At 60.3% G+C, this 14,558-nt stretch overlaps 1 protein-coding gene across 1 annotated transcript in view; it reads left to right on the forward strand.

The window, feature by feature from the left end:
* The window catches only part of CFAP77 (cilia and flagella associated protein 77), a 137,127-nt gene extending 122,569 nt beyond the window's left edge, over positions 1-14,558 (forward strand). Inside the window, exon 6 of the mRNA XM_070058346.1 lies at positions 14,035-14,558. Within this exon, the coding sequence (XP_069914447.1) occupies positions 14,035-14,157 (123 nt within the window). The 3' untranslated portion in view covers positions 14,158-14,558. The remainder of the gene's footprint in view (positions 1-14,034) is intronic.

Genomic DNA, 14,558 nt, shown 5'->3' on the forward strand with positions numbered 1-14,558 from the left:
ATCAATCACTGCACAGTTCTCAAGAGCCCAGATGCAGCCTTGGAACATTCCCTGATAGAATTGGCCATCGGCCACCACCAGGCTATCAATAGAGCACCTGCTCACTCCCCTGCCATTAAAGAGGCGGTTGAAGTGAATCGTTGAGTATTCCTAGAGTGCTTTACTTTCTGAGGCTACATTAGGGTGATATTTACAAGGGTGGGTGTTTGGCACCGCAGTTAAGACATCGCTTGGGGCATCAGAGTGGGTGCAAGTCCTGGCTCTACTCCCAATTTAGCTTCCTGCTAGTCGCACACCTTGGGAGGCAGCAGGCGATAGCTTAAGTCCTCGGGTCCCTGCCACCCACATGGGAGACCTGGATGGAGTTCTGGGCTCCTGGCTGCAGCCTGGCCCAGCCCCAGCAGCTGTTGTGGCCATTTGGTGAGTGAACCAGCAGTTGAGAGATATCTGTCTCTTGTTGTCTTTCTCTCTCTGTCTCTCTGCCTTTCAAATAAATAATAATATTTTTAAAAAATATTTATATAAAGAAAATAAATATTGTCCATTACAGAAAACTGGGTAAACTGGACTTCATCAAAATTAAAAGTCTTTCTACTCCAAGTGATACTTTGCAGAAAGTGGGGGCGGAGTGCAGGAATTTTACAGTGGTCAAAACGCCCCTTGGGTGTCCACGACCCGTGTCAGAGCGCCTGGGTTCGCGTCCTGGCTCCACTCCCAGCCCCACCTTCCTGCTAATGAAGGCAGCAGGTGAGGGCTCGAGTTCTTGGGTTCCTGCTACCCACGGGGGAGGCCCGGGTGGAGTTCCTGGCTCCTGGCCTTAGCCTGATCCAGTCCTGGCTGTTGTGGGCATTTTCAGGAGGTAGCCAGTGCAGGGGACCCCCTGTCTGTGTTCAGTGCCCGTGACCCATTCCGACTCTTGCTCGCTGCTACTCAGAGGTGGGCCTGCCCGGGGCCTCAGTGGGTGTGACCCCGGAATTCCCCTCTGCCGCCGTGACTGGTCCAATAGCTAGGGCTCTCTGCATGGCTTCTGGAAGCAGCAAATCCCTTCTCCTTTTCAGGGCCTTGACGGGCCAGCCCTCCTTCTGCCAGAGTCACTCCCACGGCCCCACAGCCAGCAAGCTCAGACCCGGACCCCTGTGCTGGCTGTGCGGGGCAGGGTCTCTCTGGACTGGCCTCCAGCAGCCCTGCCCCTGCCTGCCCTCAGAGCACCTTGCTCCTCCCCATCCACCTGCCCTGGGCCAGGTTCCGGGGCTGGCGCTGTGGCTCAGCGGGTAAAGCCACCACTTGCAATGCCGGCATCCCATATGTGTCCCCGCTGCTCCACTTCCCATCCAGCATTCCTGCTAATGTGCCTGGGAAAACAGTGGAAGATGGCCTAATTCCTTGGGCCCCTGCACCCACGTAGGAGACACTGAAGAAGCTCCTGGCTCCTGGCTTCAGATCAGCCCAGCTCTGGCCGTTGCAGCCATTTGGAGAGTGAACCAGTAGATGGAAGACCTCTCTCTCCCTCTGCCTCTGCCTCTCTGTAACTCTGCCTTTCAAATAAGTTAATTATTAAAAAAAAAAAAAAAAAGGCAGCAGCCACGTCGTGGGGAGGCGCTTAGATGCTCCTTGAGAGCCCAGCGGCAGGGCGGGTCAGGCTCTTGTCCTTGGTCCGTCTGTTTTTGAACCGCAGAGAAATGAGAGCCAGTGGCAGGATAACAACTTAAGGGACCAGCTGTCTCCGGACAGCTCGCTGCCCTCGTTAATGACTTAAACTTGAGCCTGTCGCCCCCGGAGCGCGGGGCCGGGCCGATTCTCGGGGACGCCTCGTGCGGGTCTGTGTTCTGCTGGGGCCTTTGACCTCCAGCCGCCCTGGACTTGACGGAAATTGCTGACCTGGGACTGATCCATAATGTTCAAGGGTGTCTCATTAGAGCAGACGGCCTCTCAGCCTCCCGCGGAATCTCCCTCCAGTCACCTGCGCGCTTGTCACTTTTCAAAAAACCTACACTGAAATCCCTATGGCTGTCATTTCTTTCCTCCTTCTTCTTCCTTTTTTTTTTCCCCTAGCTCTTTGTCAGATTTCTCCCTTTCTTTTAAAAATACGAATCTGGCTATTTTTTTTCTCAAATCTTTCCTTTGCCTTCTGGGTCGCCTGCCCGTGGCACAGGGGTGCTGCTGGGCCCTCGTGAGGCTAATGAGAGGGGACCAGGCACAGTGGATAAGACACCCCTCGGAGCACCGGCATTCCAAATCAGTGCCTGGCTTCCAGCCCTGGCTCTGCTGCTTCCAGCTTCCAGCCCTGGGGAGGCAGAAGGGGCGGCTCAAGCGCTTGGGTCCTCGCCATGCGTGTGGGAGATCTGGGTGGAGTTCCCTCTCCTGCTTCAACCTGACCCTGGCCTGGCTGTTGCAGGCATTTGGGGATGAATCAGCAGGTGGAAGATGTCTCTCTCTCCTTTTCAAAGAAATAATTGTTTTTTGTTTGTTTGTTTTGTTTTGTTTTGTTTTGTTTTTGACAGGCAGAGTGGACAGTGAGAGAGAGAGACAGAGAGAAAAGTCTTCCTTTGCCGTTGGTTCACCCTCCAGTGGCCGCCGCGGCCGGCGCACTGCAGCCGGCACACCGCGCCGATCCGATGGCAGGAGCCAGGAGCCAGGTGCTTCTCCTGGTCTCCCATGGGGTGCAGGGCCCAAGCACCTGGGCCATCCTCCACTGCACTCCCTGGCCACAGCAGAGAGCTGGCCTGGAAGAGGGGCAACCGGGACAGAATCCGGTGCCCCAATCGGGACTAGAACTGGTGTGCCGGCGCTGCAAGGCAGAGGATTAGCCTAGTGAGCCGCAGCGCTGGCCAGAAATAATTGTTTTTAAAGACAGGACCAACTTAGCCACGGTTGGCCGTGGGATTGGGTCAGAGGCCTGGACTCTCACAGGCCCCATGGAAAAACTGCCCGGCCTGTTAACACACACAACAAGGAGTTAGGTTTCCCTGGCCCTGCTCACACACACATGTGCGCACGCACACACACTGCTTCTACCAGCAAGGCCTGACCCTGGGGAGGAGGCTCAAGGGAAAACCCTCGCCTTCCCCCGTACGGAGCCCCAGCCTGTGGCAGAGGCCTCACGCTGAAGGAATACCGAAGCAATGTTCCACTCGCCCTCCGGCCGCCGAGCGCAGCCAAGGGCTCAGCGACCCAGCGAGGGGGGCTGCCCATGTCGCACCGCCAGGCCTTGGGGTTGTCTTAGGTACAGCAGCGAGGGGAAGCCCGGGGAAGCAGGAGGCGCTCACAGGGGAGGCGGTTCGGAAAGTCCACGGGACTCCAATGAATGAAACCGTGCAACAGCCGCGAGGGGGTGCGTGTGTGTGTGTGTGTGTGTGTGTGTGTAGGGGTGCAGGCTGTGGGCTCCAGCCCCTCTGCCCTCCTCCCTCACCCGGAGTCTCCCTCCCTGACATCCCCTCCTGGCGTGCTCATATTGAAAAGCAGCAAAGGCTTCTGGGAACTTCCAGTGTCTCCCCAGGGGCAAGTGGATTTGCACACGTGCCGGAGACACACAGGGACTTGTTTCACATGGTCTAGATTTTTCCTGTAATGACATCATGCTTATACATGATGAAAACTTCTACAAGTTTTCTTGTTTTTAAAAAGGCTTTGTTTATTTATTTTTATTTTATTTCAAAGAGAGAAAGAGCTCTTCCATCAGCTGATTCACTCCCCAGGTGCCTGCACCATCTGGGGCAGGGCTGAGCCGATGCCAGGAGCCAGGGCTCAGTGCAGGGAGCAGGCCCTTGAGTGCTTGAGCCGTCACCTGCTGCCTCTCGGTGTGCGCATCAGCAGAAAGCGGGACCAGAAGTGGAGCCTGGACTTGAAAGCCAGGCAGCCCAATAAGGCAGGATGCGGGGTCCCAAGTGGTGTGGGAATCCCTGCACCCGTCAGGTTTTTTTTTTTTTTTTTTTTCTGGTTGCAAGATGTATATGTGTTCGTGCAGACAGGCCTGGAGTGGGACTTCCCTCAATGTCGGCTCCGCGTCTGCCCCCGCCCCCCCAGCACCCGGCCCAACCCATGCAGGACTGTTGAGTGCTTGGGAGCTGAGTCTTCGCTTCTACGTTATTTTAGCTCATGGAGATTTTTTTTAATATAATTTTGCTCTTCATGATAATGTGGTTACTTTTTTTAAAAAAATATTTTATTTGGGGCCAGCGCCGTGGCTCAACAGGCTAATCCTCCACCTTGCAGCGCTGGCACACCGGGTTCTAGTCCCGGTCGGGGCGCTGGATTCTGTCCCGGTTGCCCCTCTTCCAGGCCAGCTCTCTGCTGTGGTCAGGGAGTGCAGTGGAGGATGGCCCAAGTGCTTGGGCCCTGCACCCCATGGGAGACCAGGAGAAGCACCTGGCTCCTGCCATCGGATCAGCGTGGTGTGCCGGCCGCAGCGGCCCAGTAGCAGTGGCCATTGGAGGGTGAACCAACGGCAAAAGGAAGACCTTTCTCTCTGTCTCTCTCACTGTCCAGTCTGCCTGTCAAAAATTTTAAAAAAATATATTTTATTTGTTTATTTGAAAGGCAGAGTTACAGAGAAGCAGAGGCAGAGGCGGGGGGGGGGGGTCTTCCATCCGCTGGTTCACTCCCCAGTTGGCTGCAATGGCTGGAGCTGAGCCAATCCGAAGCCAGGAGCTTCTTCCAGGTCTCCCATGTGGGTGCAGGAGCCCAAGGACTTGGGGCATCTTCACTGCTTTCCCAGGCCATAGCAGAGAGCTGGGTCGGAAGTGGAGCAGCCGGGACTCGAATTGGTGCCGTGTGGGATGCCGGCACTGCAGGCGGTGGCTTTACCCGCTACACCACAGTGCCGGCTCCAAATTCATGGAGATAGAAGTACAGCCCTCGTTTCAACCCTGGGCCCAGTGTCTACCCCATGGATTCCTCTCCCACCGTCCCCTACTGAGGAACGTGAAGTTGTCCCCAATCCCTGAAGACACCTTACGTGCATCTCAGTGGATGTTTCTAAAACTTCTGGGGTGTGTGCGTGCACCTCAGAAGGTCGTGGAGAGGGTGGGCGCTTGGTACAGCTCAGACACAGGACGGCAGCAGGCACCCGCATTCCACGTCAGGGTCTGGGTTCTGATTCCAGCTCCCTGCTGAGGTGGGTCCCCGCCACCTGCTCGGGAGACCCGGATGGAGTCCCAGGCTCCTGGTTAGGCTTGGCCCAGGCCAGGCCGAGTGCGTCAGTGGATTCACTCTGTCACTCTATGTCTCTGCCTTTCAAACAAAATGAAAACAAATAAGTGAGTAATTTTTATAGTTTATAGTAAATTGGAATTAAAAAAATTTTTGGTGCAAAAACGATTCGAAGTCCATGCAGATTTTCCCTGATGCATGTTTTTCCTGAACGTCCTAAAGACAGCTCCCGTGCACCAATTCCAGCTGCTTTCTTGCACCAGGAACGTTCTGAAGTGCCCTCCCGCGATGTAGACCAGAGGAAGATTCCTCGGGCCGGCGGGCTCTCCTGGCAGGGTGCATTGGAACAGCCACAAACAAAACAATGCAAAACAAACAAAACAAAACAAGGATTCAGGAACCCCACAGACCCTGGAAGCAGGACCCCCAGGCAGCCTCCTGCAGCTGACGGGGGCTCTGGGCCTCGGCTCCCTCTGTGGGGCCCATGCAGAAGCCTGGTCAGAGGCAAGAGCAACACGTGGTTCCTGGGGCGCCCTCGCCACACCCCCCTCCAGTCAGTGCCCTCGCTGGTACAGTGTGAGCGTTCTGATTTTTTTTTGTGTGTATAATTTTTAAAAGATTTATTTTATTTATTTGAACGGCAGAGTTATGGAGAGAGAAGGAGAGTCAGAAAAATCTTCCAGCTGCTGGTTCCCTCCCCAAATGGCCACAACACCAGAGCTGGGCCAGACTGAAGCCGGGAGCCAGAAACTCCATCCAGGTCTCCCACACGGGTGCAGGGACCCAAGCACTTGGACCATCTTCTGCTGCTTTCCCAGGCCATAGAGGCCATAGCAGAGAGCTGGATCCAAAGCGGAGCAGTCAGGACTCGAACTGGCGCCCATATGGGATGCAGGCACCAGCTGGGACTTGGGCACTTTTTGCTGTGCCTGTTGGCCTCAGAGTTCCCCTGTGACGTGTCTGTCTGTCTGTCTGTGTGCTGCCGGGGCCCCTGCCCGCCTCTTCCTCACCTCTGAGTCTGCTTCCTTGTCATTTTCCCAGGGGAGCGCCGTCTGGCGCCCGGTTTAGGTTGCAGCCTCTATGTCCCCAGCTCTGTCAGCATCCGGTACTCCTGTTCATCTGGTGCCGCCAGAAGAGAGGAGTCCATGGTGTAATTTAGTTTCACACGAGTTGCCAGCCCCTGGATAGCAGAGGTTTTCCAGTTCTGCCCGTGACCTGGCGGCCAGCTCAGTGCCTGGGGCATAGCGGAGCAGGGGCCAATTCCCATGGAGTGAAGAGGACAGAAGGGGGAAGGCCACAGCCACGTCTCGTCCCCCGCCCGGGGCCCCTCACTGACGGCCACGTCTCGTCCCCCGCCCGGGGCCCCGCACTGACGGCCACGTCTCGTCCCCCGCCCGGGGCCCCTCACTGACGGCCACGTCTCGTCCCCCGGCCCGGGGCCCCTCAGTGACGGCCGCGTCTCGTCCCCCGGCCCGGGGCCCCTCAGTGACGGCCGCGTCTCGTCCCCCGGCCCGGGGCCCCTCACTGACGGCCACGTCTCGTCCCCCGGCCCGGGGCCCCTCAGTGACGGCCGCGTCTCGTCCCCCGGCCCGGGGCCCCTCAGTGACGGCCACGTCTCGTCCCCCGGCCCGGGGCCCCTCACTGACGGCCACGTCTCGTCCCCCGGCCCGGGGCCCCTCAGTGACGGCCACGTCTCGTCCCCTGCCTGGGGCCCCGCACTGACGGCCACGTCTCGTCCCCAGCCCAGGGCCCCGCACTGACGGCCACGTCTCGTCCCCAGCCCGGGGCCCCTCAGTGACGGCCACGTCTCGTCCCCAGCCCAGGGCCCCGCACTGACGGCCACGTCTCGTCCCCAGCCCGGGGCCCCTCAGTGACGGCCACGTCTCGTCCCCCGGCCCGGGGCCCCTCAGTGACGGCCGCGCCTCGTCCCCCGGCCCGGGGCCCCTCACTGATGGCCGCGCCTCATCCCCCGGCCCGGGGCCCCTCACTGATGGCCGCGCCTCGTCCCCCAGCCCGGGGCCCCTCACTGATGGCCACGTCTCGTCCCCCAGCCCGGGGCCCCTCACTGATGGCCGCGCCTCGTCCCCTGCCCGGGGCCCCTCACTGACGGCCACGTCTCGTCCCCCAGCCCGGGGCCCCTCACTGATGGCCGCGCCTCGTCCCCTGCCCGGGGCCCCTCACTGACGGCCACGTCTCGTCCCCTGCCTGGGGCCCCGCACTGATGGCCGCGCCTCGTCCCCTGCCCGGGGCCCCTCAGTGACGGCCACGTCTCGTCCCCCGGCCCAGGGGCCCTCACTGATGGCCACGTCTCGTCCCCCGGCCCAGTTCACAGTGGCCTCCCCATTGAAAGTCCCCTCAGGCAAGCAGGCCCAGCCGCACCCCCACACATGCCACAGGGGCCATGCAGGGCAGTCCTCAGGGACAAATGAATTCAATCAGGAATCAGTAGCACCACGGCTGAAGATCATCTGAGACCAGAAAAGCGCTCCGATGCGCAGCTAACGGATCAAGGAAGAAATCGGGCGGAAGTTAGATTAAAAGAGAACTAGCAAAACTAAACGTCCCCCCCAGCCGTGGGGCGGGGCTGGGGGCGGCTACTGGGTGCTGTATAGACACCAATGTGAGGGGGCAGGAAAGATGCCGAGGGCGTTAGCTAAGCAGGCAACTCCGGTGCAAGCAAAGAGGCTCAGAGGGAGCAGGCAGCTTTGGCCTCGAGGTTAAGCCGCCCGCGTCCCCCCAGCTCCGGCTCCTGACTCCAGCTTCCTGCTGGTGCACCCACCTGGGAGACCAGGACAGTGCTCCCCCTCCCCCGGCCTCAGCTTCTGCCCGCCCTGGCTCAGCCCGGCCCCTCGTGGGCATCCGGGGAGTGGACCGGTGGACAGGAGCTTGCTCCCCTTGTCTCTGTTTCTCAGGAGCAGCACAGGTGCCACCCAGGGGTGGTGGAGACAGCAGCCGGGCAGCCTGGGCGCTGGGGAAAAAGGCTTCCTGGTGGACGGGCTTTCCATCTGTGTTATGGGAGAGTGGGATGTGAGGACCCCAGGTTCTCCCTAACCCCAACGTTCTGGGGATCTTTTATGCTGATCTGGTTTCAGAGAGGGGACCCCGGGCGCCGAGTCCAAATCCCTTTTTTTTTTTTTTTTTTTTTTTGACAGGCAGAGTGGACAGTGAGAGAGAGAGACAGAGAGAAAGGTCTTCCTTTGCCATTGGTTCACCCTCCAATGGCCGCCGTGGCCGGCGCGCTGCGGCCGGCGCACCGCGCCGATCCGATGGCAGGAGCCAGGAGCCAGGTGCTTCTCCTGGTCTCCCATGGGGTGCAGGGCCCAAGCACTTAGGCCATCCTCCACTGCACTCCCTGGCCACAGCAGAGGGCTGGCCTGGAAGAGGGGCAACCGGGACAGAATCCAGCGCCCCGACCGGGACTAGAACCCGGTGTGCCGGCGCCACAAGGCGGAGGATTAGCCTAGTGAGCCGCGGCGCCGGCCAAATCCCTTTTATGTTCCAGAGGCTGCTCATCCCCGCCCCCACCCCGCCCACCCTGCTGTCCCCTGGCCACACTGGCTCACGGTCCTTGCCTGTGGTTCACCCGGCGCCTCCCACGTGGGGAGCTTTGGACCATCCCCCTCCGTTCCTCTGGCCCTGGCCGGCTCCGGGTCCTCCCTAGAGACCCGCCCGCCCCGTCCACAACCTCAGCGGCTCATCAAACGCTGCGTGCACAGCGTGCTGGCGCGGGCTTCCCGGACCCCCCAGGGCATCTTGCACTCAATTTCCATTCGTGCAATGCTGCCCACGCCACAGGGCCAGCGCCCGCCACTGCCCCGCTCCCCGGGCCGCTGGCGGCCGGCGGCACTCGCTTCTTATTTACCTGCATTGACCCTGCCGCCACTCACAGCCTCATTCAGCGAAGCTGTCTCCTGCCAAAGCCACTGCCATCCTTAGCTGCAGGCGGAGACAGACCGCAGACGGCTTCATTTAGAAGCATCTCAGGAGGACCTCCGCGTCCGGCAGCTCTTCCCCCGTTGACTCCGGGGCCCCCAGGGTCGGGACCACACAGGAGCTCGGGGCCTGATTGTGACCACGCTCATCTGGGCCGGAGCCCCGAGCTCACCTGTGGGACGGGAGCCACGACCTTGCCGCTGGGGACTGTCCCTTGAGCCGTTCAAGGGCGTTTGGTAAGGGACACGGTGCTTGGTCATAAAGAGCTCAGGCCCCACAAAACCTAGGACAAGTGTCTGAGCCTCCTGCGACCTCCACTGTCCTGTCTGTAAAATGGACACACAGGGGGCCCGGCCATCGCAGGACGCCCAGAGGCGCGTGTGAGATGAAAGTGCAGGTCCCGCTAACGCTGCTTGGTGAGACAGGGCTGATGACGCACCTGGCGGCTTGGCCTTCCCAGCGTCCTCTCTGCTGACCACTGGCTTTTGGTTTGGGCCTTAAGGGTTTCTGGGCCACAGAATAGGCCCATTCCCCCTGGGGTGGACGTTCTTGCCAGAGACAGCTCTCAGGAGAGGCCCCTGGACTTTGGTTTTCATGTCCAGGCTTGGCGCCCAGCTGAGCCCTGGGGCACCTGCCCCTCCTGCCTCTGCTCCGCCCTCAGCCCCGCCTTCCAGGCCATAATCAGGTCCCACCCGGCCCAGAAACCTGCCGGGGCCAGGTGAATTCATCGCACACTTACTCTTTCACTCATTTGTTCACCCCCTCCAACCTGTTTGCAGCTTCTTGAGTTCCAGACCCTGGGTAGGGCCCCCGGGGAGAGGGACGAGAGCAGACCCTGCCAGGTGGAAGCGAGCTCGCCACAGTGGGAGAGGCCACACGATGTGCGTCCTGCCCCCGGCCCACGGCCTCCCGCGAGCCCAGTGCTGCTGGGGACCGGGAGGTGCCAGAGTGCACTGTCCGGTCAGGGAGGGAGTACCCACACCCGGGGAAACTGTGGATTTCTGACGTCCAAGGCGCATGTGGTTCGTGGTCTCTGGCGTGTGGCAGGTGCACAGCACTTGTTTCTAGACGCATGGACAGATGGACGTGCCTCCTCCGTGAGGGTTCCGGGGAGCGGGACCTGCGGCGAGGATGATTTCTGTTTGAAGCTCTCTGCCATCCACGCGGGCTCTGGCTGGGCAGCTCCTCGGGTCCCAGCTCCTCCGTGCCCCCTCAGGGAAGGGAGAGAGGTGGTGCCGCCCCTCTACACCTCTCCCTGTGGGTGTCCTGAGGATGCCCAAACCCACAACCCCAAACGTGGTGGCTCAGAACAATAGGAGTTTAGTCTGCGGTTCTGGGGGCCAGAATTCAGCAGGGATGCACCCTCTGCAGCCTCCACGGGAGAGGTTCTGCGTTCCTGGGTGCCAGGATCCTCCTCTCTGCCCCGTCTCTCACAACCACACCTGTCAGTAGCCCAGGACTCTACGTCCAGATCACATCAGCGAAGACCCCCTCCCCCTCCAAACAAGGTCACCTTCACAGGTTTAGAGGAGAGGACGAGGCCATATCCTGGTTCCACCGAGTGCCAGGGCCAAGGCAGCCCAGCGCGGGGGCCCACCGCGACTCATGGGAGCAGAGTGGGAGAGGCGGGGCCCGGGGACCCAGGCAGAGGAAGTGGGCAGCTGTTCCGTGAGGGTCAAGTTTCACTTGGCCCAGCGGTCCGCCCTGGAGATCCGCCATGCAGCGCAGGCCTGCCAGTGCGCATCCTGTATTGCGCTCCTGAACTGTTTGAAAGAGAGTGGATCTCATGTTCCGCGTTCTTGCCCAGAACAAAAACCCAACAGGGCACAAGGAAGCCTTTGAAGGCGACGGATGTTTTATTACCTTAATGGTGGGGATGGTTTCGTGGGAGTTTGCGTGCGTCCAGAAGCGTGGAGCTGTATACACAGACTATATACCGCTTCCGGAGATCAAGTCTACCCCCACAAGGCTATGAATTTTTCCACGGGGCTGGTGTCGAGCCTAGCAGTGAAGGTGCTCCCAGCCCCACGGCAGAGTTGCTGGAGTCCAGTCCCTGCTCCACTCCCGACTTAGCTTCCTGCTCACCCACACCCTGGGAGGCCGCAGTGATGACTGAGGAACTGGGTTCCCGCCACCCACATGGGGGACCTGGGTTGCGTTCCCAGCTCTTGGCTCCCACCCCTAGCTGGGCTGTTGCAGGTATTTGGAGAGTGAACCAGCAAATGGGAGCCCTCTCTCTCTCTCAAATCTAAAAAGAATTCAAAATTTTACAAAATTTGACAGTGACATTGTAGCAACATGGAAAGCTATTGTAACAATGTTAAGCATCTTGTGAAATTGCATATAAATGACTACAAGTCTGGAAAACATGCATGAGTAAGACGCCGTGTTCTAAGAGACAAGACCAAGCAAAGCAGGTTGGCGGCTGGGCACCAGGGACAGCACTGTTGCCAGTCTGAATGCCCCCAGACCCGGAGACCTCAGAGTGGCAGCTGCCTGGACGGAGAGAGGATGGCGCTGAGTGCCAGCCCCACTGGGCGTCTCCAGCCACCTCTGGGAACTGCAGGTGTCAGGAAAATCAAGCCTTTTATTCCTGTCTACCTTTTTTTTTTTCCTTTGACAGATAGTGTTAGACAGTGAGAGAGAGAGAGAGACAGAGAGAAAGGTCTTTCTTCCGTTGGTTCTCCCCCAAATGGCTGCTACGGCCGGCACACTGCCCCGATCTGAAGCCAGGAGCCAGGTGCTTCCTCCTGGTCTCCCATGGGGTGCAGGGCCCAAGCACTTGGGCCATCCTCCACTGCCTTCCCGAGCCACAGCAGAGAGCTGGCCTGGAAGAGGAGCAGCCGGGACTAGAACCCAGCGCCCATATAGGATGCCGGCACCGCAGGCAGAGGATTAACCAAGTGAGCCACGGCGCCAGCCCCACTGTCTACCTTTTTTAAAAATATAAATATGTATTATTTATTTTCTTCACATGAAAGGCAGCGTGACGGAGAGAGGGAGAGACAGAGAGGGATCTTCCATCCAGGAATTCATTTCTCCAATGTCCACGATGGTTAGGGCTGGGCCAGGCTGAAGCCAGGAGCCAGGAACTCCATCCGGGTCTCCCACATGGGTGACAGGGACCCGCATACTCGGAGCATCTTCCACTGCTCTCCCAGGGGCATTAGCAGGAGCTGGATGGGAAGTGGAGCAGGCAGGGATTGGCCGTTTCCCATGTGGAATGCAGGCGTCGCAAGCAGCAACTTCAGCCGCTGAACCACAGCAGTGGGACGGCTCCGTTGCAGGCTGTTTTCCCCGGCACATGGTGCGGGGGCTTCTCTCTTCTCCATAACCCACTCGGGGTTTTTTCTGAAACTGAAGATTGAGCCGGGAGCAAACTCACGGTTGATCCAAGTGCGAGGTGCTCAGCCCTGGTGCCCACCTGGGCTTCTGGTTGCTGTCTGGGCCTCTGCCTGCATGACTGGCAGCTTTGGGATTGGGAGCAGACCCCTGCTGGGGTCAGCAGAGCCCCAGACAATTCCTAGATGCACCCCCACAGCCCAAACCCGAGGCTGGGGCTGATGCCAGGAAGCTCCAGGAAATGGGGTAATGGGGTTCTTGAAGGGACTTCCCAAGGGTCCCCGAGCTCCCCAGGGGACTCGTGAGCGCTGGGCTAGCTGGGGACCTGTCCCCTCGGAGCAAGAACATGGGCACCCTTGGCACAGCTGGGTCCCCTCTCCACCTGCTTCTCCCCGCTGGTCTCTCACAAGCTCCCGCCGCCCCTGCCTCCTTCTCATGTCATTGGGCCTCAGTAGAAGTTCCAGGAAGAACCCAGAACTTAGAGCCCGAGTGTCCCCGCCACCGTTTCCCCTGGGAGTCAGCCCTGAGCCAGCTGCTGCTCTGGGCCTGGGTCTCCCCCGCTGCGCCACGCTCCAGCCCCCCCGCTCCCCACGTGAACCCTCTCAGTTCCTTGTCTCAGGCCCCAGGGCTCAGCTAACCACCCCTGGGCAGCGCCACCCAAGCCTGGACTCCTGCCCAGAGCTTGGGGCTGTCCGGGGACCCCAGAGCCCTGGGTTCCCCTGCGAAGCCTGGAGGAGCCTGCCCCCTGAGCGAAATCCCAGATACGAGCCCCTGACCAAGGACAGGGGACCCTGAGCTCAGGGCGTTGGCCAAGGCTCTGGCCGGGCATCCTCAGGCGAGGGTAGGATGTGGAGGCGGAGTCCCCAAGGAGACTTCGTGACTTCAGGACACCCTCCCTTGAGCCCCTGCCTCCTGAAGGCACCACCCTGAACCCAGCCTTGAAAGCTGGGAACTTTTGGGGTCATTTGACATTGAAACCATAGCCCCGCCTCCACCAAGGCTGGTAGGACCACCACACCCCCTCTGCCCAGGAAGCCTCCCCACAGTGTCTTCCCCACCTGGATTCCAGCCCCGCCCCTCTGTCAGTCACCAGGAACTAGCAGGTGCAAAGCTCCATTGACCCCACGCAAGACGCACGGCTGTGCTCCCAGCATATGGGCTGCACACACACGAGACTGAATGAACGGACAAATCAGTGCATAGCTTGGCAAGGGAGCCCACGGCCTCTCCGCCTGCTCCTGGCTGAGACCCTGGCCTCCCTCGGGTCATCCTCACAGATCCCGTCCCACGAGGCTGCGCTGCACAGCCTCATGCGTTCCCTTAGACGTGCAGGACGCAGCCGGCACCGGAGGCAGGGAGCTTTCACCTCCATGCGTCCCGAGGGAGGGGCAGGCTGGGTGCTCCCCCTCCCGGGGTCTGTCTCCCTCACAAGGGCCAGGCAATGGCTCCCTGAGCTCCGGTCCAGGTGCTGTTCGGGGCCGCCCCCGGCAGGCTCTCACACCTGCACCTGCTCCTGCGTCTCCCCCTTGCAGCTGCGTCTCCACGTGACTGTGACGGGGAGAGGGAGCACGCGGCCCGGCCTCACCCACCGGCTCTTCCCTCTGTCCGCAGGTGGGCCCCCGTCTGGATACCTTCCCCACGGAGGCCGATCGCCAGAGAGCGCTCACAGCGCACCGGGAGGAGTGTGCCGTGCGCCAGGGGACCCTGCGGATGGGCAACTACACCCACCCCTGAGTCGCCTCCGGACAACGCAGGAACTAGCACAGGACACCGAAGTTCTCGCCTCCTGCACTGCCTCCACCCCCACCCCACCCCTGCCCCGCCCCCTTCCTGCAGCTTCCGCCGCTGCCTGGGCCTCCATCCTGGTCTCAGCTTAGCTGTTTCCGGTGAGAGACTCTGCCCCATCTTAGGTTAACAACCCTAAGGTTACCCCAGCCCCAGGCCACCCCCTGCAAGCTAGAGCTCCGTTGTGGGGGGTGCCCCCACGGCAGGGCCTGCCCCACCTCCTGCGCTGGGCCCTGTCACTCAGGAGTCCTGGACTTGGGGAGGAGAGCGCCCTCCCCTGGCAGTCTAACCCCAGGCCCTCTTCTTGCTGCCTTCCTCACTATTTTACATTAAAAATGCTGTTTGGCAGC

Source organism: Oryctolagus cuniculus, chromosome 1, assembly GCF_964237555.1.
Source record: "Oryctolagus cuniculus chromosome 1, mOryCun1.1, whole genome shotgun sequence".
Lineage (NCBI taxonomy): Eukaryota > Metazoa > Chordata > Mammalia > Lagomorpha > Leporidae > Oryctolagus > Oryctolagus cuniculus.